General features: G+C 44.8%; 1 protein-coding gene across 5 annotated transcripts in view; it reads right to left on the reverse strand.

Annotated features, from left to right (window-relative positions):
- LOC119169167 (DENN domain-containing protein 2D) overlaps positions 1-27,792 on the reverse strand; it is a 647,735-nt gene that overhangs the window by 136,729 nt on the left and 483,214 nt on the right. For all 5 annotated transcript variants that reach the window (XM_037420269.2, XM_075886337.1, XM_037420270.2 and 2 more), the window contains one exon: positions 3,481-3,634. In XM_037420269.2, the coding sequence (XP_037276166.1) occupies positions 3,481-3,634 (154 nt within the window). The remainder of the gene's footprint in view (positions 1-3,480; positions 3,635-27,792) is intronic.

Raw genomic sequence — 27,792 nt, forward strand, 5'->3', positions numbered from 1 at the left:
GAGAAAGCAAAAATGAGAGAAAAAAAACAACATCAATTGAAGAAATAAAGAAAGAAGAAGGCCACACATTGAAGCAGGCCAGGTGGAAAAAAGAACACAAAGAAGAAGAGGTTAGGGAAGGTGCACAAGAGTCGTTGTGGCCAGAGGAAAGAACGGGAGAAGGAAAGGTGGTTTGGAACGGCAAGAGGCATAGACGTGCAGGATAGCGGCACGGCGTTTGACAAAAGTCTGTCAGCAGAGCTCTTGGCCAGCTGCCCCTGCCTTCTCAGCAACGCCCTGTGAGCTGTGGGGTGCGACCAGGAGAGGAGCCCTGCCGAGCGATGTATTCCTTGTGAGGATGCGAACGATGTCTTGTAGTTTTGTTTCATAGAGTGTACATCCCAAGGACGAGCGGTACAGTCATTGCGGACACCCGACGCTGCAATCACATCATACTGCAGAGACCCGACTGTGTAGCCAGCGGCCGTGCACGTGTGGCGCGACATACTTCATAGACGTAACGAGCCTTGACAACTCGACTCCGGAGCTGCCACCACGTCAAGCCTTGCATTTGTACTGTAAATATATCTTTCTTGGTTGTGTATATAGCATGTAAGGAACCCGTTATAGCTTAGCTTTGGCGTATTCCGCTGCTTGGGGTTTTTCGTAATTGTCTGTCATTCTTGTAAAAAACTTTTTGTACTCCTTTCGTTCTTGTGTTGTGCTTAACATCTAGAGATTATGACCGCTACTCATCCTTTTGATTGCTGGCAACATAGATAACAATGCAAGGAATCGTTGCCGAAAAAGAGAAACTAGTCACCCTCTAGCTTTCTAGCACATGTGCAATCTGCCTGTCACCTTTTCTAAAGGCACGAGATAGGGCTGAGCCTACATTTCTAACGCTTGTCTGTTGACGCTGTTGACGTGTGCAGACAATTGGGGCGATAAACGATAAACTTGGAGCGCCCATTCCTAATCACTTCCTTTTCAATGGTTTGGAATACTCTTGCAGGCCTCTCGCATCGGAACACGTGCGATTTGCTCATTGAACTAGAGGACGGCAGGTAAGACGCCTTCATTTCGCCAGCCGTGCATGCGTGTGTGTGTGTGTCTGAATTGAAAAATTACAGCAAGGAGGTATCCGTGTTATCATTACAGTGGCAGAAGGCATCTTCAGATATAGTACTCGCAAACTTTAATTACAACAGTAAACATAGAAATTAAAAGAATTACCTAGTTAACCAATAAAATAGACAGTCGACTAAAACAGATAATTTCAAGTCCTTCCTGCGAATAGCTCGTAGCCACTTTAAAACTTTTCAAAGACGGTCACTGGTTATCACAGGAGGGCAATGAAATCTGGAAGGTGAAACCAAAACTGACACACCTAACAGCGGAGTGGGAGCGGCAGCATTTTTTCATCAGTGTTGTTCTAATATGCCTGGCTTGCTTTGCAGATCGTGCCGTTTGCAATCAAATGTAGCGGATAAAGCTATCAATGAAGAAATGATATTGCTTTAGTGCAGCTCAATTTGAGCATGAAGGAAAGATGCTATACCGTCAAGAAGGGCAAAAAACAGACAGTGTGAGCGGTGTTTTTTTTTCCTTTCTTGACCGTATAGCACCTTTCTGCACGCTCAAACTGAGCTGCGCTAAAGCAATATCCTTTTATCATGCACCAACTCGCCCAGTCAGCAGTACTTGTTGATTTCCAAGCTATCAATTTCCTGCCTTACTTTGCTCGTCTTCCTTGTAGCAGTTGACTATGGGTGACATCATTGTGACGATGCTGTGGAAAATTCTAGGCGCCGTCACCAGCAGAAGAGGACTTAAAAGCATCTCTAGAACGACCAACCTTCAGTGGGAGCAGCAGTGTTTCTTCAACAATGCTATTCGAGCACACCTAGTTTGCTTTGCAGGTTGGTTACTATTGCCCTGTATCCAAATTATATTCAAGTGACCCTTTTTTTGTTGCTCTGCTGCTCCGAAACGGTTGTTTTTAATTTTCAAGCGCATTGTGAACATATTTGACGTTATGATTTCCCGGTGACGTTACGAGGAATCCACGACCTACTGCTGATGAACTGCTGCAACTTATATTAACTAAACAAATGCAGAATGAAACTCAGCTTACTCACACAGAAGGTAAACTGGAAAGCTTCACTGAGCAATTAGAAAAAGTGGAAAAGCTCGGGACTACCATTCAAGGAGCTGACAGTGCGATTGAACACTAACAAGAGGGACTAATTGAGCTATAGGAGATAGGGCATGACAGAACAACATGGTTGTTTTTGGCGTCCCGGAAAGCATCCCTGAAACGCAAGAGGATCTTAGTAACCAAGTTATAACAGGCATATTTGCTCAGCGTTTTGGTGTAACATTGTCTGTATAAAGAAATCACAGAATTCACCATAAGAAGGGTGGCCATCCAAGACCAGTTATCATAAGATTGTATGATTACAAAAAGAAAGTAGCTGTCAGATACTATAGAAAATTTGAAAACAACCACGATAAGTGTGTCCGACAATTTCCCACAGGAAATGCTTCAGAAAAGGATGCTGCTTTGGCATTTCGCAAATAACAATAAGCACGGTGGCGTGATGATCAAACAGCCATTTTGAAAATGTCAAAATGCAGCCACTGATAATCACCGCGAAGCAATGAAATCTGGCTAATCTAGCGGGGGAAACTGAAACCGGCATACCAAACAGGGCATCTATAACATCTAAAATGCCTTCAACGAAAAAGTAATTGTTTGAAATTATCTGAAAAGTCAATTGTTTTAATTTCTTTATTACTACTGTGATTATTGCTTGTACACATCTGAAAATGCATTCTGCCAAAGGAAAGGGAAGGCCGCAGGTAACACGCAGATGCCTCCTTTCTGTAATTTTTTTATAATATTAGATGCATTTCTTGAAACACCCTGTATATGAGACCAGGCCTAATACTGGTTTGACTCAAGCCTGGGCCCGATCCAAGCCTGAAGCTCGAGCATGGGCCCTAGCTCGGTCCGGGTCCGATTCGAAAATGCCTTATCCAGCCCGCGAGCCAGGCCTGGGCTGTCTGGCCCATGCAGTGTTCAAACTTCCCCCTCCGCCTCGAAAATTTTTTATTTAGAGTGCGTATATATACATTATATATTGTAGAAATTGCAGCTATAAATTATATAAATTGCCAGCAGCAAGCACAGGACCGAGTTAACTGGCAGAACATGGGAGAGGCCTTTGTCCTGCAGTGGATGTAGTCAGGCTGATGATGATGATGATATATATACACTCACATATAAACGCATGCACGAACATATATAACGTATAGTTCAATTCCACATACTTACACCCCACCTACATACTTACTTACACATACATACATACTTACACCCCACCATACTTACACTTTTTTTTCTTCACATTTACAACGTGATTACTTCTAATAACATCTCCTATACTTTCCTTAGCATCATTGTTCTCATCGATTCGAATAGAGTCTGTTACATACCTTTGGGCAACAGGTGGTGATGAGGAGTGCGCGCCAGCTGTCGTAAGCGTTGCGTTCTTTCTCGGAGGAACTGCTGAAATGCCTCCGTTTCGACAAACCATTGCAGGAACATCTGGGCACCTCGTGAAGACGGGGCGCGCATGAAGGCATCACGCTGGAAAGATTGCAAAATAACAACCTTTGCTGGAAAACCACACTTCTTCCGAGGCAGCGAGGCACTTTAGGTTTACATGACAAAGAAAATGATTTTATGGCCGTGAATACAAAATCTTTATAGCATGCTTCATTAAAAAAAATGAAACTATATGTTGATAAAAAGCAATGGGAGCTAGTGGGTACGTCTTCATACTTTTGATTCGCTGCAGGGTAAAGAAGAAAACCAGAGTTAAAGTGGTTGCTAAGGTGTGTTGGTATGACATAGTGAAAATAAACAGTGTGAAAAACTAGAGACCAGACAAAGAGGGCATGAAAGGTCTGTGTCCCACTTTGTGTGGTCTCTCGTTTTTTTCGCTGTTTCTTTTTCAAAACTAGAGTGTCTGGAACTGGTCTCGGGAGCGCTTGTATCTGATGGAATTCAGAGTCGTAAGACGGGCGTGGCAAAAAACAAACACACTTTATATAACGAAAAATAAAATGCAAAAAATCAAAAGCGAAAATGAAACCAACACTCGCGGACACAAAACTACCCCAATAACAGCACAAGCAAAACAGTCTACAAACCAGTCTAAATCCATTCTTAGCCCAAGCTGCTACAATCGGAACGCTTTTACAGTTCACACCAGCTTCTCTCTGTCGCCATGTTGAGGTTTGTCAAGTACATCGTTGACTTTCTTCTCAACCTCGCACTGTCATCGTCGGTTAGTCCCTCCGAACGAACCACTCATCATCCCCGGTGTCCCAGACTTCATCATCATCTTCGACCTTGCTAGGCTAGGCTTAGTTTTGTCATTGACTAATTTGATGGCAAGCCCGCTGTGCTGACTGGTGTGGTCTGTGGCCATCCTGCCACGAAGTGGGAGAGCTAGAAGTCGACCAGGAACTGCTGTGCAAGGTTGTAGCAAGTGCGGGCAGTCTCACTCAGAACCTCCGAGGTGGATGGCCACTCCTCGGGCCTTTAACGCCAACACCCCTCAGAACAGGGTGGCTATACTGCTTCCGCCTTGGTAGTGATTTTCCATGTCTTCACAGCTTGTTGTCTTAAAGTGCCATGCCAGCTCATCTCCTGGAATTTTTCCTCACGACCCGGGTCGCATGACCCGGGCCTTTCCCCGACCAATCTTTTGTGTCTACATGGCTGGTGCGCGAGCTCTCAGATGACTATTTTCTCCCCGTGCACTGTCACCGCGCTTCCATGTTCGGTACACACTTCATGCGTCTCCTTTACTCATGACACAGTGATGACACAGAGTGATACACAGACCAACAAATACTTTCTCGTACATAAGGCTGTTCTCGATGAAAATAAAGTGCTACTTTGCACATCACTCCGTTTCATCTCCGATTTTTTAAAATCGGCTAAACACTTGGAAAGAATTTTGTGCCAATTGTTCATGCAGTGGCTGACGATGATGAGGAATTATGCCTGAAGTGGGCATGTGCCACAGTTAACTGAACAAAAACAAGCTTTTAAGTTCACCATGTACAGAGCTTCCTTGACAACCTAATTGTCCAAATAAGTGCCGTATCTCCAATCAGTGATAGCAAAAGCTCTATTAAAATACAGTTTGATGAACTTTTTCCAAAACAAGCGAAACTAATGTCAGACCTCACTTTAAATTCTACTTTGAGTGATTATCAAGTTCATTCATCAATGAGGACAGTCATTGCGACAGATGCTTTGCGAAATGAAGAAAAATGAGAGTTGAGACATTCGCCCCTATTCTAGATTGGTCATTTTCTCTACGCATTCCAGATTTTGTACCCATTTTTGTAGCAGAGTTTTTTGCTATAATTTTGGCTCACCACAAATTAACTGCGTGAACTAGTTTGGCAATAGTTTTAACTTATTCGCTGTCAATGCTTTTTCTCACTGCAACTGACAACTCCCACGTGCTGAGTACATTTAAATCATTAGTTCCAACGTATATACAGTTGGTCAAATTGGCTTGGGTACCAGGGCATAAGAGAATTTTCCTCAATGAAATGACGGATGCATGATCATTAAATGGCCCAGTTAATCACATACTTCCAGCATCTAAATTCGTTATAGGGGCTAGATTTAAAAGGAAAATGATGTTAGAATAATCTTCTTGGCCATCCATAATAAACACATTGGAATTTCAACACCTAAATTATCATTGTAACAGTAAAATATGTGACACGCGTGAAGTTAAAGTTGTAATCACAAGACGGAGGTGTCATATTCCATGTCTCATTTTTTATTTACATTGAGCTGGTCTGGCTACTTAATCCAATTGTTGGTTTCGTGGAGTCCCTGAGACATCAGATCATTATTTGATATATTGTAAATAGTGCACTGCATTGCACAAAATTCCATTAGATGCACTCTTTCGTTTTGTAGGATTGGCATTGACCACTACTGGTGTACTTTCTTGGGGCTTTGTCCCTATGGTTCACTGATGGGAAAGTTGCCGATGCCTTGCAGGAGTTTATTAAAGCTTCAAAAAGATTCAGACTGTAGAACAGATTATTACTCCTCAACTACCTTTTTTTTCTAAATTGTTTGATTCATTCATTTACTTATTGTTGTTGGTGAAACCATCTGCTTCATTTTCTACATCCGTTATTTCTAATTTTCCATTTCTGATTTATTTTTGCCCTTTTTCAATAGTTTGAAAACCGTGAGTGAACAAATTAACAGTATTTTGCCAGAACTACCCTGGTTCTTGGTCAATCCTCCAGCGTGGGTGTGTGCTACAGTTTCCAGGCACTTCTTTTCTTTCTTCTTAATGGGCTAGAGCATCCGACGACCCACTCGTTAAGCCATTCGCATTGTGTGAGGCCTCGTTGTTCTTTTGCTGTTCTAAAATGCTTTATTACTCATATTAACACAATTTCTTTCCCGACATCAAGCCTGCCTAAAGCAAGTTTGTATCCCGAGCAATGTCGTGGCTCAGTGATAGAACACTGGGCTGGCACGCAACGGACCTGGTTTGGAGCCTCACTGTGTCCTTGATAAAAGGCAGTTTTTTTTTTTTTCATTTTATACAAAGTGGTTACGAACATCAGCGGCAAACAACTACGGCATCTCGCGTCATCTGAGTTATAATCTCATAACAGCTTTCGCAGTAAAAAATTTCTCATGGTGAACAGTCGGAGATAGAGTCATTAAGGTAAAAAACGTAGGAAGGAGAGTGCTTTGCTTTGATGCCTAGTGCTCCATGCTTGTGATAAAATTCCCAGGATGCTCCTGTTTCATTTTTGATGGCTGGGATTTAAGTTTGTTGCCTGACACTTACTCCTAGTTTTCTTTTTTTCCTGCATGCTTGGCATGTGTACTGGACATAAAATTGTTTTCGCATCGCAAGCAAACTGCTGATTACAAAAGTACCTTTTTGCATCATTGTTTCAAGAGGGCATCAGACAGCTCGCACAATTTAAATAATTTGAGCTGTGCGAATAGAGCTCATAAAATAATTTTGTATACTTAACCATGCGGTGCGCATGCTTTTACTCGTGCATGACACCCATATTCTATAAGAAAGTGGGGCTGAGGGAGAAAAAACAATCAGGCAGCAGCGGGGACGACGAAAGGACGCACGCTAACCTACTGTCTGCACTCTTTGCAGATACCAGCATATCGTCAAGAAAAGTGACCTGGACAGCGCTACCGAAACCGTCATCTACCTGAGCCTGCTGCAGTTTCAAGCTGTTATCAAGTTTGTGCTGGGGGCGTTGTCTCTTTGCAACTGGCTTCACTCAGGCAGCAGCAGCGACAGCGAAAGGACGCACGCTAACCTACTGTCTGCACTCTTTGCAGGTTGGTTAACTTTCATATTGAACATAATATGCACCTAATTTCGTCGCTGCTGCTGCTGCTGAAGTTTTATTGGGCATTGTAGTCACAACAGTGTTTTTCTTTTTAATCTTCAAACTTTGTCTCTTGCTTTGTGTGCACAAGAGCATTTTCGTGCAATTTTTTTACTTGAAGTGCTTGAAACCATGGGGGATAAAAATTCGGGCGACATGGGCAATATTGCGGCGACCCTTGCTGAGAGGCAGCCTAATAGCATTAAACAGGTCGTGAAATTTCTAGGTGATCTGGTGGGAAGACTTGACGTGTTCTCGACTGAAGTTAAATGTTAAATAGCTAAGGTCGCTTCCTCGAACACTGAAATAGTCACTGAACTTGGAAGTGTTCGAGATGCTATTGCTTTCATGGATGAGAGCTTTGAGCTCTTTAGGACTGACGTGGAGGCTTTTCGCAAGGAGATTGACGTGGTAAAGGCTGAGAGTGCGCAGTGTCGTAAGGAAAACGAAGAACTGCGAAAGGACCTGAAAGAAGCTAGACGGTAAATTGTCGAGCTGAAGCAATACAGTTGAAATATGAATATTGAAATCCAAGGTCTTCCGCTAATCGAAAAAGAAAACTTGGAGAAAACTGTCGCAAACATCGCCAAGTGCTTAGGAACTGATGTCACAGATAACGACATTGACGTCGCGCACCGTGTACTATTGAAAGATAAAAAGAAATCGAATGTGGTCGTCAGATTCCTCACCAGAACGGCGCGATTCAAGATGTTGTCCGCAGCAAAAAAGATTAAACTAGATAGCACTCGTCTTGGTTTTCACAACAGTAACCCTGTATATATAAATGAACACCTGTGCATGAAAATAAAGGTTCTGCTCAGTAAGACGCGGCAAGCAAGGCGTGAAAGAGAATGGAAATATGTATGGGTATCACAGGGCAGAATCTTTATGCGGAAAGCAGACAGGACATCTGTTTTAAATGTAACTTCTGAGGCGGATCTGGCTAAAGTAGTCTAGCTTAATAGTAGACTTATATTTCTGCTGTGAACAATGGCAATGTACTCCAGCGTTTCTGAATTGAACTCGTATGTAAGTGGCCGTCATAGGCAGCCCATGACATTCCTTCACATTAATATGCAATCAGCTCGTTCAAAAGAAGAAAACTTTCTTTTGTTTCTTGATGAGTTCAATTTTTTCTTTTCCGTTATTATGATGACTGAAACTTGGTACCGTAGTGAAACAGAAGTGTTTTGTATTGACAGATATAATGTTGCGTACCAAAATAGAAAATTGAGAATTGGTGGTGGTGTATGCTTGTATGTCAAAGCTGAAATAACGTATGAGTATCGTGAAGATCTGTCTCTGTGCACCGATGACCTTGAGGCGTTAACTTTACAGTATCACAACTACATTTTTGTTGCAATTTACAGGCCACCAAGTGGCAATTTTGATTCATTTATTCAATATTTAGAAAACCTATTTTCCGTAGTAAACCGATTTAATTACAAACTAGTGCTGGGAGGTGATCTTAACATAGATATGTTGAGCGACACACATAAACAGATGAGACTTTCAGACCTTCTTGCTTCTTTTTTTTTTAACAAACGTAATTACAATTCCAACACGTATTACTGATACCACTTCTACTCTATTAGACTTGTTTATCACAAGTAGTACAAACAGTACGTTACAGGCAGGCGTCCTGCGTGCACCGATAAGTGATCATTTGCCCATATATCTAGTCATAGAAAACATCACCAGTGTAAGGAGTCAAATCTTTCTTGCCGCTCACTTTCAACAAATTAATCTGCAAACGCTATCTTCTTTTAGAGAGGAAATTAGAACTCTCAATTGGAACAACGTTCTATCTAGTTCTTCTGCTGATCTTGCTTATGAATGTTTTATTGATACTCTATGTTCAGTGTGTAAAAAACATTTTACTTACAAGGCTTTAAAGAGACCAAAACGGGCACGCAAACCTTGGATTTCTTCCGCAATACTCAATATGATAAAAGAAAAAAATCGGTTGTATCAAGAGTTTCTGATAAAGCGAGACCCGGATAAATTTAAAGCTTTTAAAGTATACAGAAATAAACTCACTAAACTACAAAAACAAGCTAAACGCGATTATCACTTCAAGATGTTTGACGGTGTCACCGATTTTAAGCAATTATGGAACAAACTTAATGCTATTATATCTGCCAAACACGTGTCAAATGATATTAGTGAGCTGGTGATCGAAAATAAAATATACAAGGGCGCAGTACTAGCAAACAAATTTAACGAGTACTTTACCTCACTAGTTGACAGTAGTCATAATTGTGATTCATCAGGTTATTTGCCTCCAGCTTTAAATAATTCTGTGTTTGCAAATCCTACAGATGCGCAAGAGGTCATCAGCGTTTTTCAGCATTTCAAATTGAGTAAAAGCGAGGACATAGATGGCTTAAAATTAGAACCTATAATATACATTTTAGATCTCATATGCGCCTACTTAGTACATATTTATAATCTCGTGTTCACCACTGGGCTGTTTCCTCAGAGAATGAAAAACGCTAAAGTAACGGTTATATATAAGGGTGGGGACAAAAGCAGTTTAGGAAACTACAGACCAATTTCGATTTTACCAGTTTTCTCTAAAGGGTGTGAAAAACTTATTTTCATTCGGTTATCAAATTTCTTTAATAAACACAACATTATTACGCCGTCACAGTTCGGTTTTCAGTCAGGCCTCTCAACCGAAAGTGCCTTACTATACCAAAAGGAATTGATTCTAAGAAATATAGAAGCAAAAAAACTTACCCTAGGAATATTTTTAGATTTTTCGAAAGCTTTCGATAGAATAAACCATGATATTTTGCTAGAAAAACTTCACTGGTATGGAGTTTGCGGTACCGTTTTAGCTTTAATAAGAAGCTACTTATCTAATAGGAAACAATGTGTATCAATCAATCGCGAGCTATCATCATCCATGAACGTTAAGAATGGTGTACCTCAAGGTAGCATTTTGAGACCCCTATTATTTAATATTTTTATCAACGATATTGTAAGTATTGACAGCTCTGTAGAATATGTAATCTACGCGGACGATACTAGTATATTTTTTTCTAGGGAAACCGCTGATGACCTCATTGTTTCTGCTAATGAAATACTAAATAAAATATATGCCTGGACTGTGGCTAATTCTCTACACATTAATTGCTCTAAAAGCAAGGCTGTACTGTTCCGTGCGAAAGCCAGGTCATTTAAAACGTCTCACAAGCTAATACTTAATAACGTTGAAATTAAATTTTGCCAAACAGTTAAAACTCTCGGTGTCCATTTTCACGAACATATGACATGGAATTACCATGCAGAACATATTAGTCACAAACTTTGTAAAGTTCTAGGTGTGTTGCGTCGATGCCAGAACATACTACCTGTGAAACAAAAAATATTAGTGTACAATGCTCTTTTTTCTTCACATTTACACTATTGTCATCTGGTCTGGTCTACAGGTTCTAAAGCATCTCTAAAGAACCTGGTCGTGTTACAAAAAAATGCCTTGCGGTGCATTGAAGGTGTATCCTATAACGCACACACTGCTCCAATATTTGCAAAATATAGAATTTTAAGAATTACCTGTTATTACGAATACCAGCTTCTGTCAGCTTTTAAATCAGAAATACGCAGAGGAAGTATCTTTTTACGCACCTTGGCCACCTTGCAACCAAATCCTGCCAGTCGCATTACTCGCTGTACGGAGACTTGGCATGTACCTTGTTCTCGCACAAACTATGGATTTGAAACACTAAGTTACCGCCTTCCAAGTGTGATGAACAAATGGAAACTAACAACTGATAATCTGCGTACATTGTCTAAAACTGAAATGTTAAATCGGATGTGCTGATTGTGTTGTAAATGAATGTTGGGTGATTTCTGTAATGGTTATTCAGTTTTTATTCTTTCATGCATTGCTTTGTTATAAATAATTTTGTATGTATTTTAGAGTTGTGATTCTATTATTTGCTGTCATGGGCCACACGCATGTTTTCTTTGGTATTGTCGCTTTCTGCTGCCTGTAATGTTTGTAATTTTTAGTAAATTTGTAGTTTAGATTTTTTTTCTGGGTGAAGGGGCCAGACAAGCTGTGAAATGCAGCTTTTTTCCCTTCGCACCAAACCACGTATACATTGCATTTTCGTGTACTTGTCACGTGGTTAAATAAACTCAAACTCAATAAACTCAAACTCAAACTCAAGATTATATTGCTCACTTCTTAGGAAGAACAGCGAAACCACTCTCCTTAGGAAGAACAGCGACACCACCCTCTTTATCTGACGGCATGACACAGAGTTCATTATTTCTCAGAAATTTGGCCGTCTTCCGCAACAGTAGGCTGGTGCTGGTAGGCTTACCCCGTAGGAGCCCGTCGACGCCTTCCGAGATGCATCTGTCCGAATCCTCTGGTGAGGAATCGAACACACTGCAAACAGCTTGTGGTCAGGTGAGCTAACTAGCCTTCGTGCGCAGTGCCCAACCGAGCCCCAGCAATTGGGTGTGGTCTACTCTTGCAGTAATGTCCTTTTCCCAGACTAGATTATAACACTCTCGCCCTAGGTCCGAAGTTTGCCGTCGACCGAGAGGGGTCTGCACCTGAGCTTCTTTCAATAGTGCGCTCTGTTGCTGGCCATGCCTCACCAGAAGATTCGGACGGATGCATCTCAAAAGGCGTCGACGTGCTCCTACAGAGTAAGCCTATCAGCACCAGCCTTCTGTTGCAGAAGACGACGAAGTATCTGATAGACAATGAACTTTGTGTCGTGCGGTGAAATAAGGAGGGTGGTTTTGCTGTTCTTCCTAATTGCTCATACCTAGAAAAGGCGGTCCCAGCTATTGGCTCTGTTTTCAAATGTTGTACTGAAGCTCGTCTAGACAGAGTAAAAACGCAAGCCAAGGAAATTTGTCGTAAACTAGAGTTGAAACGGTTAGCCCAGCATAATGATGAAAGTGACAAAAATGGCCTCAGCATGTCTTTTTCTGTCAAAACACATAAGGTCGACATGCCCTTCCGAGACATTGTGACAAAAATTGGAACGTGGCAAAAGCAACTCGGCTTGTTTATTCAGACCCATTTAAAGTGTCTAACGATCGATAACCCATTTTTGGTCAAAAATTTGCAGGCACTGATAAAATTTTTTAAACAGTCAAATCAAACTAATGTGTTCGGTTTTTCAATTGACATAAAGGACCTCTACTACTCACTGCCTCACGATGAGGCATTACAATGTATAAGGGATAACATAAAAGTCTTCGAGAAATTGAACTTCCAATTAAAAATTGGCATCAGTGCACGAGTTTTCCTTGACCTTGTTTTGCTGTACCTTGCCTCTACGTTCGTTCAATGGAATGATTGGATTTATCTTCAGAAAAAAGGTGTTTCAATTGGCTCATGCACCTCTACTCAGTGATCTACTATTGGCAAAATGGGCAATAAACTGCAAAAAAAGTTACAGGGCACGCATGTCATCAAAGTATTCGGATACGTGAATGATTTCTTGGTTCTTCTAAATTGTAACCCTTCTATGTTTCACTCGATTGCGGCTCAAACGACAGGCGTGTTTGAAGATTGTTTAAAGCCTCTTGTTTTGACACATGAAATGCCTGAGAATGACAAGTTATGCTTTTTGGATTTAAGGCTGTTTCTTAGCACACAGCATATTTATTGGTGTTATGACCCAAGTGCGCAGGAACCTTTACTTACTTTTTCTTCTGCTCACAGGAAGTTAGTAAAGCAAGGCATAGCACGGACCTGCCTTGAGAATGCCTTGAACAGGTCAAGCGTTCACAACATCTCTGCGAGCTTGAAAGCTCAAGTGTCCCGGCTTATGGCTTTGGGTTTTCCTGAGGCGCTAATCACTTGTGTTGCTGAGACTATCCAGCGGATCAATAGGGCAGAGTAGAAACAGGGACAGGATCCGAGCAAAATGAATACAGAGCGTGAAAAGATAGCCGTTGTTCCGTACAAACACCAGATATCACACAGGCTCAAGAAAATCCGAAAACTTGCGGGAGTTTGTGTGCTGTTCTGTACACCGTTCAAATTAACCAGTCTCACCAAATCCACAAACCCCTTAAAAGCGCAGTCATCAACTGAATGTAGAGTTAAGCATAAAAACAGGTATGTGGCATGCTCCCGGGAAGTTGTCTTTAGGACCCCCTTTTCCTTCGGTGCTTGTTATATTGAAACGACCAAAAGGTGTCTGAATGATCCACTGAGAGAATACGCTAACATAGTTAGAAACGGGAAAGATGGTTTTCTCGCTCAGCACTGCACAGAGTGCAACTGTGTGCCCCTTTTCAAGGACAAAGTGACGCTGTATAAGCACAGAGATGAGCGCACCCGAGTTATCATCAAGGCAGTGCAGATGGCACACGAAAAGATGTCGTGCAATAGCAAGCCCTCCGTGTCTCTGTCCGAGAAGGAACTAAGGTTCCTTGAAGGTTGCGGTGCCCGCAGGTAGTTATATTACTTTTACTTTTCCGTTTCATTTTCTTATTCCGTGCCTGTTTCAGTGCTTTCATATTTTTCTCCCTTACTCATGCATTGCTCTTTGTGCTACATAGTTTATGTCGCATGGTTTACTGTCTCCTCTATATGTTTTCTCGCTCTGTGTAACAAAATCAGTTAGAAGTTGGCACTCGTGTCCTTCTTGTCTCCTTGTCATCGTTCTGTTCTCGCGCTATTACTATTGACCGTTCCTGAAACCCACTGTGGAGCACAGATAAGACAAGAGACGTGCCGCACACAGATAGAAACAATACAGCACGCCGGGAGGGAGCGAGCCGAGCCGCGGTGGCTGAGGGGGGGGTGTCGGCAAATAATAAAAAAACGGAAGAGATCGAACGGGTGAGGAGGCACCATGTGTCGTTCAGCCGGACTGCAGCAGATGAATGTAGGGGGTGCATTTACGTTTATTACACGGGTAAAAATGGCCAAATTTTGATGACTGAAGTTGAGGGTGCGTTTATTATGCGAGTGCGTTCATTACGCAAGTAAAAACGGTAATAGTGCCATCGAAACAACTAGCCAAGTCTTTTTCAAGTTCAGCTAAAGATAGTGTGGTATTGCGGCGTAGTGAGCCGCTATCACGGAAGAGAGGAACTCGTACACATGACTGCCGCCATGGGCTACCGACGACTGCCGGTGTTTATTGTACGGTGGACTTATATACACGACAAACAGGTACATAGATCACAGCGCCATCTCTGGTGGCGTCGCAGAACCAATACGAATACACAACATATTCCCTCTCTTATTTTTTTTCTTTATTTGATTAGTAATTGTTAGTACGTGTTAGTGGAGAGGCATTTCATCTATATACAATAAGCATGAAATATTTACACAACTGTACACTCAAAATACCAAAAACTTTACACCAAAATATACACTCAATTGCAGCAAGCACACGCGTTCATGTCACTGGATCCATTCTAAACGTAATCCATAAATCTTCGAGGCGGTCGTTTTGTCCTCGCGGGTAGCTCCCGACGAGAAGGCGATTGTGGAGAGGGTGGAGAAGAGACAGCCTGTTGTGTCTCTTGCGATGCTACACAAGGGCTGCACAGAACACTAGGCACTGCACTGAGGGGGGTACCGAGTGGCACTGCTGATTGCCCACTGTCACAAGGCACAGGTGACGGGCCTGAAGGCTGTGCTGGGTGAGCGTGAACATCTGGCGTTTGGATGACTGGGTGAGGCTGGGCGGCCTGTGCAGGAACCTTGCTCAACTTGGAGGAGTTCCATGTTCGCCCATCGTCTAGGCAGAAAGAGGCTGGCCCTCGTTGTCCCACCACCTTCCGAGAACGACTGAACGAGAGGTCTCCTTTAAAAGAGACTGCCGGCTTCTTCACACGGACCATGTCTCCAACTGCTATGTTTGGTTTCTTGGCTGCACGGCGAAAGTCTGTGTACATCTTGCTGTATTTTTGCTTCTGTGCGACTCTCTTCCGAAGCTGGCCAAGTTCTTTGGCAGGGTCTGTGAAGAATGATGGGGATGGGTGCCCAATGATGTCCAGTCGTGTTCGGGGCAGTCGTCCATGTAGGAGCAAGGCTGGTGCTACTCCCGTGGTTGCGTGAGGTGTGCACTGGTAAACACCCAAGTACTCCAGTGCCGCTTGTCGAAGAGGGCCATGTTCTAACGCAGCAACCTGTACAAAGTCCTTAAAAACATGATTAAACCTTTCGACAAGTTCGTTGGCTTGAGGGTAATACACCGAAGAATGTGTCAGTGGGATACCACGCTCATCCCAGAATTGCGAAAATTCTCGTGAAGAAAATTGGGGCCCGTTGTCAGTGACTATCTCGTCAGAGTATCCCTCTCGAGAAAAAATTGACAGCAAGAAGTTGGTGATCGTTCTTGTAGATACCTCGTTGGAGAATTGTACTTCGGGCCACTTAGAAAAATAGTCAACCAGTGTAATGGCGAACCTACAATCTTGAGGAGCTCTTTCCAGAGGGCCAACAATGCCTATGGCGACTTTTTGCCAAGGGCGCTCTGGAAATGGAACAAGTTGCAGTGGAGCAGGTGCCGTTTTCGCACTCTTGTCGGCCTTCTGACAGACGCTGCAGTTTTGTATTGCGACTTCTGTTTGCCGGTCCATACCCGGCCACCAAAACCAATCTCGAAGTCGCGCTTTTGTCCTGACGATGCCGGGATGAGCTTCATGCGCTGTGGAGATTACCTGATGCGCAAGGGACTGTGGAACTACAAGTCGCTCCCCACGAAGAAGTAAGTTGTTTACCACTGACAACTCGTTGCGTAGCATGAAGTAAGGCAGCAGATGGCTTGGGACGAGCTTGTGCGGAGGCCATGACGAAGTAACGTATTCCTTGACTTTTGCCAGAGTGGCGTCGTCACTGGTGGACTGCTCGAACTGGTCCTTAGCGATGCACAGCGGCTCGACTAGGAACACAACTTCTGTAGAGTCGTCTTTAGGTTGAGGTGTGCATTCCGGCTTACCTTCCGCTGGAAGACATGACAGCGCGTCTGCTACCTTGTTCTCCGAGCCCTTGCGGTATTCGACGGTGTAGTTGTAGCGTAGAAGTCGCTCAGCCCACCTTGCGATGCGAAAGGGACGTCGCCCTGTTCCCTTGTTAGACAGCAACGCTACCAATGCCTGGTGATCCGTCTGAAGAGTGAAAGGCCGTCCCCACAAATAAACATGCCACTTTTCGCATGCCCACATGCAAGCCAATGCTTCACGCTCCCTGGCGGAGTACTTCCTTTCTGCATTGGTTAGAGTGTGCGAAGCAAACGCAATGTTCAGGGTTTTCTGACCGTCCACTTGCTGCAAAACGGCACCTAGCCCGTATGCAGAAGCATCAGTTGCAACAGTCACTGGAAGAGCTGGGTCAAACATGTGCAACACCTTGTGGGAGGCCAGAAGAGTCTTCACTCTTTCAAAACTTGCTTGGGCGGCTGTGTCCCACTCAAAAGGTATGCCTTTGCGCAGCAGTCGACGCATAGGCTCGACTTCCTCGGCTAGCCTAGGAATGAACTTTGCGTAGTATTCGACAAGTCCTAAGAATGAAGGGAGTGTGCCGGGTTCTGCTGGTGTGGGGGCGTGGACGATTGCATCGACTTTGGCTTGAAGGGGTGCTATGCCTTTCGCACTGACACGATGTCCAAGGAAAGAGAGTTCTGTTGCACTGAAAACACATTTTTCGTTAAGTTTCAGACCTGCTTTCGCAATGCGATGCAGAACTTCTTCCAGGTTTTTCGCATGCTCTTTCTCAGTCTTCCCGAAGACGATGATGTCGTCTATGTAACAAAGAACACCATGACAGCCTTGCAGGATTCTTGTCATGAGCTGCTGAAAGGCTGCTGGGGCCGACGCCAATCCAAAGCAGACCCTTTTAAACCGAAAAAGACCCTCGTGCATAACAAACGCTGCGAGAACCCTGCTGTCCGGGTGCAGCAGGACTTGGTGGTACGCAGAGGCGAGGTCTAGCTTTGAGAAGTGGCGGGCTCCGTTTAAGGCATGCAGCAGTTCCTCAGTGTGAGGCAGCGGGAAGTTGTCGACCACAATGACTTTGTTTGGCTCCCTTAGGTCAACACAAAGACAGATGCTTCCATCTTCCTTCTGGACTGCGACGATGAGAGAAACCCATTCGGAGGCATCGATCCTTTCGATGATGTCGGCAGAGAGCAGGGTCTGTAGTTGGTCGCTTACTGGTTGGCGTACTGAGAATGGGAGGCGCCTCAACTTTTGGGCGACTGGGGAGACTGCTTGTTTCATCTTCACCTTGTGCTGAAAACCTCTGACAAGGCCCAAACCTGGGGTAAACAGGTGAGAAAACCTGGCCCACAGCAATGCAGGCATGCCAAACTTTGGCTCACTCTGCGGTTGCTCTACGATAGCGCCTTGCGGTGGAATGTGCCCTTGTGCATCTGAGCTCGTTGCAGGCAACGTTGAGGTTGCGGAGGTGGACGTTTGCTGAATGACCGTGTGCAGGCAACGTAGCTCCTTCCCTGAAATTTGAAAATTCAGGGCTTGCACAGCATCTAATCTCAAAAGGGAGGTCCCACTGCGCGTTACGTAAAGCGGTACGACGGCTGTTCGTGCCTTGTACGACAGCGTTGCTTCAAACAGGCCAAGCACAGGGATCTTCTGGCGTGAAAAGTCAAACAGAGTAATGCTGGGGGTCCTGAGTTGTACTTTATCTTGAAAAAGGTTTCGAAAGTGACCTTCCCCAATTATTTACACTGCAGAGCCTGTGTCGATGAGAAACGAGACTTTGCGCGTGAGCGGCTTCCGGTTAATCACCGACACATCGACATCAACATACAGGCCTCTGCGTTTGTTTGTGCAGATGGTCAAAATACTGTGACCGCTCTCAGTGTCATCGTCGCAGAGGAGTTCGCGGACTGGTGCAGGCCTTCGTGGTTGGCCGCGACGCGAGCTCCGACAAATGCTCTGGAAGTGTCCGCGGCGTCCGCAACCATAACAGGTGCGGCCGCGGGCGGGACAGCGCGACCGTTCGCATCCTGTTGCGCCGCAGTTATCGCAGTTATCACAAGATACGGCGTGCAGGGGGTCGGCAGCAGCAGTTTCCGGCTTGGGTTTGTAGTTTTGGCGAGTGCGCGACGAGCTACGACGATGCTGACTTGGGGGGCGGGACCCGTTGAAGCGAAATCGGGGGCTATCATGCCTAGCCGGGTTGCGTCCGCGTTGGCGCTGCGTGATGCGGCGAATCGGTTTCGCGAAGGCTTCAGCTTCTTGGCGAGTTTGTTCACGAAGTTTGGCAATTTCTACCGCTCGGTCGAATGTCAATGCGTCGCCCTCGAGGAGCAGTCATTCTCTGAGTTGGGGGCAAGTTACTCCGGCAACGAACTGTTCGCACAAGTTATTATCCACGGTAGCGGCGAAATTACACGGGGCTGCCAGTTCCCAGAGCGCCAAAGCAAATTCGGCAACCGACTCACCGGAAAGCTGTCGACGTTCACGAAAATGATGACGTTCCACTCGGACGTTGACGGTGGCGGTGAAGTAGTGTGCCATTGTGTCGACGGCAACGTCGTATGAGTTCGGAGGGCTTGCGGCAGCGGTGTGCGCGGACGTCTGTTTTTCCGTCGACTCGCTGACCGTGGCTTCAGTTGAAAGTGGCGGCTGGGGTGGGGGCAGTGCCGGCAAGGCGTCGAAAATCCGTTGGCCCTCGGGGCCCAGGCAGTGAAGCAGGAGCGCGCGACGGCGGGTTGCTGGCCACTTGTCGGCGCCGGACGCGAGCACGAAGTTCTGGAACAACCGGAACCAGCGGTGCCAAAGAATCGCTGGCGTGCCCGGAGTCTCGAGGAACGGCGGCGGGGGAGATATACCGGTGGCCATCCTCGTCGCCAATGTGGTATTGCGGCGTGATGAGCCGCTATCACGGAAGAGAGGAACTCGTACACATGACTGCCGCCATGGGCTACCGACAACTGCCGGTGTTTATTGTACGGTGGACTTATATACACGACAAACAAATACATAGATCACAGCGCCATCTCTGGTGGCATCGCAGAACCAATACGAATACACAACAGATAGGTTAGCTAACGTGGAGACAATAAATGAGCCTATATACACGCCTCTCTTTTTTTTTGCAACAACACAAAATTGTCCCACTGTATAAAACTATAAATAATACTTCAATAGAAAAAGTAGTACATCGTCCACTGAGATGCCAGCTTTAGGAGAAAACATGAGCACACCATGCTTCTCTATCTCTTCCAGGCAAGAATTATGACTTGCTGTCTGCAAATGTGTCAAATTTGCAAGGCATGATTGCAAGACAGTCAGTATTACGATCCAAGAAAGAAAATGCAGGAATGCTTTGTTTTCAATGAGTTTCAGTAATTATGGTTAATTACCATGTAATTAAGTATCTGATTATTTATTCATGAGTCAGCATCAATCTTTGCATAAAAAAAATGAAATATTAGGCCCTAGTGGAAGCAAAGTTTGTTTTTGCTAGCATTCTTTCAAATATATATATATATATATATATATATATATATATATATATATATATATATATATATATATATATATATATATATATATATATATATATATATATATGATGTGGGTACTGGAACACGGCACATCAACAAGTCCTCGAACATGGTAGTGTTGATGGCAATGTAACCTTCTGTAGCATTACACAATATAAAGAAGCTAAATGACCAGTATTGATCTATTCGAGAAGCCTGTAAGAATGTGCACACCGCGTTTGAACACCCGGTACGTATGTGAAATGCCTCTAAATTTTATGTGCACAATCGTACATGCTGCCGCTGAAGGGGCTATGCCATTTTCGACCCATTTTAGCGGTTGCGAATACAGGAGGGAAAGTGCATGTCAGTGACGTCAACAGCAATGGCTTTCAATAACCATTCGTCTTTGTGAGCCTCTATAAAATCTACAGCATTTTCTTAATTATTCACATAAAACAAGTCTTGAACCTCAAATATACTTACCTTGAACGTTGAAGGAACTGGATAGCGCTAGAAATTAGCTTTGCTAAAAGTACTTGCACAAAAAAATCGCGAATTGCCCTTATTTGTCCAGTAGTAAGAAACACACAAGGAATTTTCGTTCATGGATGGCCCCACGTGCTTTAAAAAAAAAGTTTTGAACAATTAGGCTTATAGCGTTCTAAGGCATCGACGCCTTCGACTGAGAGAGTGACAAACGAGCGGCAGTGCTCCTTAGCGCACTTGGCATTGAGGGTCAATAAAAATAATTTGCTGCACAGGCACAACTCGAAGCGCAAGCTGTTTTAAATGCTACACAGAATCAGGCTTGGCGGCAGGGCACACGACTCACACAGAAGTGGCGTTGACTGAGACTGGTGCGGCCAATGCACGATCGGGCTAGACTACAGTTACTGTATAAATTCCCTATGGGAGTAGAGTTGCGCATAGGTCCGCCTTTAGGTTCCACGGCTGTGCAGTGAAGCCACTCATCGCGCCTGCAGGGGGAAAATGCGGCACGATAGTCTGGCGTGGACGGCATGCCGCAGACTTATTCGAACGCGCTGAACAAGACTGCACGGTTGCAGTGAGGCGGTATGTTAGCGAAAACGGTTGAGGCCAGTGTGCTTAGATTTAGGTGCATGTTAATGAACACCAGGTGGTCGAAATTTCCGGAGCCCCACACTACGATGTATTTCTTTAAAATATGGTGGTTTCAGGAAGTTAAACTCAATAACTAAATGAGTGAGGTGAAAATTATTTAAAAACGTTACTCATTCGTGATAACGCTGCAACGCGGCTTTTACACTAGATGTACAAAACAGTTGCTGAAGTAAGAGAGATAGCGGAAACGGCTGGATAGCAGGATCAAAGTTGAATTTGGGGCTATCGAGCGCTCACTCCAATGGTCAGGCAGGCAATGGCTAAGGAGGCTAGAAAAATCATGGGCGAGCATGACCAGGTACAGTGCGAACAATGCAAGCGCTGGTGCTACCTGGACGAGACAGCTTTCATGAGTTTGGACGACGTGTAGAAGGCGAGCTTCGTGTGCAGGCTGTGCGAGGCACTGAAGGCGGCAGAGTGGCACATGAAAGCTAGCATTGAGGGGCTGCAGGGGGAGCTGAGGGTGGATGGAACTCCAAAAACAGCTGGAAGTGTCACGTAAGCAGGAGGAGTCTACCGCCAGCCTATTAGAGCAAATGAGAGGCGACCTTGGAAAAGTACAAGAAGGACGGACCGAGCTCGAGCAGTGGGTAAAGGAGCTAATGGCTCTTTGCTCCGGCTCCAAGCGGTGTGAGATGGAAGGCGTGGGTAGCAGAAAAGGTGACAGGTGGGAAGGAACAGGCAAGAAGGGAGGTCAGGGGGTCGCAGTGTTTGGTCACAGCATGAAAGCTACAAGAACATACAGCTCTGTGTCACGGCAGTCCTCGAGCAGGGCAGAAACACAGGACAGACGGCAGAGAGAAAAACAGGTGAATCAAACAGGGGTGCCATCACAAACAGGAAGCCAGCGATTGGAGCGTAGAAGGGTCCTAGTGGTGGGGGACTCTAACATGGCCAGGGTTATGGATGGCGTCTTCACGACAGTGAAGAAAGATGGGAGAGTGAGGGTGGAGGTCCAGTCGAAGAGCATGGTGGAGGCACTGGCCAAAGCTCAGGAGGTTGTAGAAAACAGCATGGAAGGCGAAAATCTAGTCATTATTCATGCTGGGCTCAATGATGTGTTGAAGGGCAAGGATCAGAACCTTCAGAGAAAGAGGATGGGATGCGTAAGCTCCGAAAAGCCTCTGGGAGTGTGCATGTGACCATATGCACAGTCCCAGAGGTCTGTGGGCAGTCTCGTGGGATTGAAAGGAGGGTAGTAGAGGCCAACTGTGTGATCAAGGGTATGAGCTGGAAACTCGGATACAGTGTAATGGAAGTGAACCAAGACGTGTACGAGCCCGGCGCTCGCCCCTTTGCACAGAATGGCATTCACAACAGTGGAGCGACACACAGGAGGGTCGGTAATAAAATGGGTCATCAAGCAACAGCTTTTTCTTAGGGGAACCCAGAGCACTGAGGCCGATGGTGTAGCCAAAGACAATTCTAAAATGGCACCAATATTCAAGCGACATGGGGTACGAGGAAGAAGAAATCGACGTAAGCACAAGGGCCGAGCTAAATCAGACATCAATCAATCAGGCTATATCAACACGCAGGGTGGCAGGAATAGGTTGAAGTGGGAAGAGATAGAAAGCAGTAAACGCAGAAAGAGCTGATATTACAGTCGAGCCGACATATAACAACCCCACTTAAAACGAACTTTCGCTTAAAACGAACAATATCCGCGTGACCGTGAGAATATACATTGGTTCAATCGCACAAAATCGCCCTTACAATGAACGTCTCTACGAGCGCCGCTGATAGGTTACAACGAACGAAGTCAGCGATCTGCCGACTTCCCGGGAAACCAATTTTGACCACCGATCAGGCATCGGCGGGGTGCCGATACATTCTTATTGTCAAACGCCGACTCTGTCTCCGCGCCCCTCTAGTTGCCGCTCTCCCCGAACGCTTTTTGTTACGCACGCTTCTGTCCTTTGTCCCCTCGCTACTCTGAGCACCCCGCATCGCCAGACGAGGCCTGTGTTTTCGCACTGCCACCGATCTTTCGAAGACCGGTCGACCATCTACCTTGTTTTCGATCGCTGGTATTGTTGTTGGCGTTGCCGCCCTGGAGTGACCAGACCATTTGCCAATATCGACGGCCACCGACTGTATCCGATAGCCTGCGTCTAGTACACATGCGTACGCTGCCCCAAAGACTGATAATTTGAAATTCGTTTCGTATTTAGGACTTATTCTCCCTCACTTCCCACTCAGCCCAGCATGCCCTTGGCACGTGTCCAGAAGCATGAAAACGGTTGTTAATTTACGCAGAGCGAATCCCGAAATATACAAGTTCGTGAGGCCATGCAAACCCGCCAGTGCAACAAAACAATTTTTTGACCATGACCCCCGATTCTTCGAACACCGCCACGCGCACCGATCCAGGCGGCCATGCTTTGAATTCTGCGTGCGCAGGCACTCTTTCCAAGTTTTTCTATGTGCGAGTTTCGCGGACCTTTCAAGCAAGCTACCCAACCTGCCTCCTTCCCGTGTGTTTTCGTTTTCAAGGTCACCCTCCCGCCGCATCCTGACCTCTCTTTATCTCAACTCCTTGCCCTTCTCTCGCAAGTCTGCTCTGAGACTGCAGGCATGAATAGAGGCTGGCGATGCAGATTATAAAGGAAAGACTGCAGGCAAAGATAGAGAATGAGGAGGCGTTGGCTCTCTTAACTTGATCACAACCTCTTCGCCCGTATCCACCACTTTGCGACGCCAGCCATGCTGGCTTGAGTTAGTTTTTTTTTCTAATCGGAAATGGGCCCAGAGCTGTTCCGTGGGTTCTAGCATGTGTGTCCCATGTGCGCATCTTGCTCGCTCTTGGTGTGCGTGCGTGATCATGATGGCGACGAGAGGACTAGCACGCTTTTTCCTGCCACTCAAAAAAACGTCAAAAGTGTGACCACTTGGCTTGAGCATTATTCGTGCGTTAGGTGCCGCGTTGTGGAGCGCTTGCTCATAGGTGTTGACCACCTGGCAGCCAGCTTGCCGCTTCGGCCGCCCTGTATTCAGCTGTGGAAAGATGAATATTTTCTGGGTGGCAGTGACAAGTACATGCGAGCGAAACTGTTTTTGCGGGGCCGACTTCATCATCATCATCGGGCCCAATGCCAGGTCTGAAGCTTCCGAACTGCGGCGGCGATTTCTGGCAGCGCATCGTCGACTCCGACCTAGGAGAGCGGGTGAGACATCTGTTGCGACGATTTAATTACGGCCGATGATGATGCCGACACTACGGAACCGTGCACAGATTGGGGCATTGTGAATGAAGTACGTGGCGAGAGCGATTTGGAGGAATTGGATTGCGAGAATGACGAAACTTCGGAGCCAGTGCCTCATGCAGCTTATGCCATGGACCCCGGGGAACGAGCACCCTGTTGATTTAAATCAACTCAAGACCACCCTTATCGCTTCTGCTCTTCGAAACACATCCATCACGCACTTTTGGTGGCAAATAAAGTTTGTGTTTTCACTAGCAACTTTTTTTAAAAGCTGTGTTTCACTTACTATGATCTTCGGGATACAGCGAATGGATGCCGCGTCACGCTCAGGTTCGTTATAAGCGGACTCGTCTGTATATAGGTTTGTGGAGACACATTTTTGGATGGGCATGGAGCAACCATCTTGATATCCCGAATACGTGTGGGATTGTTGCAATAAAACAGAAGGCAGCAAAAAAAGAAGTGGAATTGGGGCATTTATACATAAACGTATGTGTTGGCAAACAGTCAAGCATAGATGCAGGGAATATTTATGGTTAAAAGGAAAATTAGCTGGGCAGATGACACTTCTTGGTTTGGTGTACTTGTGAACGAGAGCAAAGGCCAGAGAGGAAAACCAAGCAATGATAGAGTGTATAACAAGTGACATTGAGGAATTGAGAGGAGAGTGCAAGATAATTATACTATGAGATATGAATGCACACACAGAAGATATAAATGGGTACACTGACCCAACAGGCAAAATTACCATGAATATGTGTGAAAGACATGATTTCATCATTTGCAGCAGTACTGAGAAGTGTGAAGGGCAAATAACACGAGAGGTAAGAAGGCTGCAGTCAACGATAGATAACGCACTGATGTCACATAGGATGTGTGATAGGCTCAGGGGAATGCACAAAGATTAATGTGGCTCCAGAAGTATGGGTAAAGATCACAAACGTATCAAGCTAAGTTTTCGAAGAACAGTTAAAGTGGGAAGGAGACAAGATGAGCAACTACAGGAAAATTTTCATTCAGAAAGGCAAATAGAAATAGTAGCTACTAAATAAATTGAGAAAGTAATCACTGAGGATAATAAAGCACTGTGGACATACACGAATCTAGTTTGACTGCTTGAGCTATAGCTAGCTAAAGCACGTGACAAATCACACTGGAAAAGGAGACGAAAACCCAAGAGTTGGTGGGATGAAGAAGTTAAGACAGCCATAGCAAAATGTCAGTAAGCCTCTAGAGAACACAGACGTGCTAAGCAGGAGGGTGAACCAACAAATGATGCTGAAGAAAATGGGACATCTTCTTAAGCTGTAGAATGAAAGCATCCCTCCTGATCAATGAAAAGATTAGAATAAAGGGTGCTCAGTGGCTTGCAGAAGTACATAAAAAGGACAGAAAGGCAGCTGCAAAATTTTGGAACCATCTAAACTCCCTAAAAGATAAGATGAGCCTAGAGCAGAGGTTTATAATTACAGCTCAAGGTGCTAGGCTGGAAGGGGACGAAGCTATTGAATATATAAGAACAAGGGTGACAGAAAAATGTCAACAAAGAATTGCACTATGCACCTTAATAGACAAGATTGGATCAAGTGGCGCAGTGGCTACATTTTCACAACGAGAGTGGGAAAGGGCTGGGAGGAGGCTTCCTGGTAGTACATCAACAGACCCGGATGGCATCTCAATTATGCTGATAAAGACATTGGCTCCCAAGTCTAAGCAGACTTTGAGAGAGGCAGCGAGCAAAACAATAATTACTGATGAAGTCCCAGAGGGATGGAAACTTAGCAGGATGAGCATGGCCTATAAAGAAAAGGATAACAAAGCTGACATAAACAACTATTGTCCTATAACAGTCTACAGGCTGTTACAGGCTGGTCTACAGGCTGGCGATGCAGATTATAAAGGAAGGACTGCAGGCATGGATAAAGAATAAGGGGGTGCTGGGGAAACTCCAGAATAGGTTTTGGAAAGACAGAAGATTGGAAGACAATCTGTTCTAACTGACGCAGTGCATCGAAATAGCAGAAAAGGAACACAAGCCCCTGTGGCTAGCATTTTCGTATATCAAGGGAGCTAACGATAGCATGGTTCAAGAAGACTTGTGGAGAATACTGGACACACTAGGCGTGGAAGATGGAGTCACTAATCTTTTGAAGGATATCTATAAAAGTAACAAGGTAGTTATAAAATCGGGAAGACAGGTATCCAAACCCACAGAAATAAAACGGGGGCTTAGGCAGGGATGTCCTCTATCACTTTTTTACTCATGATGTACCTACAAAGGTTAGAGGCCAAATTAGAGGGAAGTGGACTTGGCTTCAACCTCTCTTTCGTCAAATAAGGAAAACTCATTGAACAGGCACTACCAGCGTAGATGTACGCAGATGAGATATAGCTAATGGCCGACAACAAGGAAGATTTGCAGAGAGGTAATGAGGAAGATAGGTTAGATTTCAGATTCAGTAAGAAAAAATCAGCAGTCATGATTTTTAATGATAATGAAGGTAGTGAGCTTAAGATACAGAAGGTCACGCTAGAGATCACAGATAAATACAAATATCTGGGCGTATGGATAAGCAATGGTACCGAGCACCTAAGGGAACACTACAATATACGTAACGAATAAAGGTACTAACAGGAATGCAGCGGTAGTGAAAAACAGGGCACTGTAAAATTACAATAGGTATGATGTTGTGAGAAGAATATGGAAAGCAGTCATGGTTCCTGGTCTTACTTTTGGCAATGCGGTCTTGTACATGAGATCAGACGTCCAAGCAAGATTAGAAATGAAGCAACGTGGAATAGATGGGCTTGCTTTAGGAGCTCACGGGAATACACCAAATCAGGGAGTACAAGGTGATGTGAGATGGACATCATTTGAAGGCAGGGAAGCTAGCAGAAGGATAAAATTTGAGAAGAGATTGATAGAAAAGGGGGTGGAGCGTCGGGCTAGGAAGGTATTCAGCTACTTGTACATGAAGAGTGTCGATACAAAATGGAGGAAGCGAACCAGAAAATTTATGGGTAAATACTTAAAAAAGATCAAGGGGCCAAGCTAAAAAGAACTATCTGTTAAGAAGAAGGTGAAAGAAACGGAGACCGACATGTGGAGAATTGGCATGATTGAAAAGTCTGCGCTAGAGATCCATCCAGCTTTTAAGCAGGAAGTTGCCAAGGAGAGGATCTTCTCTACTGTTTGAGGCCAGGACGGGAGTATTGCGAACCAAGACTTATCGGGCCAAATACGGAGGGGTAGACACGGTATGCAGTGCATGTGGATAGGAGGAGGAAACTGCCGAACACCTGATAATGTTCTGTAAAGGGCTTTACACTATAGCTCAGGATGATGGCGCAAAGTTTTTCAAAGCACTGGGGTTTAGCGACAGCGAGGGCAAAATAGACTTTAAGCGGGTAGAAATAAGTAACAGGTGGGTAGCTGATTGATGGCTAAAATCAAGGCGCGAGTAAAAATTAGGTCCTTCGCTGCAAAGCACCAGTCCTCAACTTTATTTAAAGGA

This window comes from Rhipicephalus microplus, chromosome 2 (assembly GCF_043290135.1).
Source record: "Rhipicephalus microplus isolate Deutch F79 chromosome 2, USDA_Rmic, whole genome shotgun sequence".
NCBI lineage: Eukaryota > Metazoa > Arthropoda > Arachnida > Ixodida > Ixodidae > Rhipicephalus > Rhipicephalus microplus.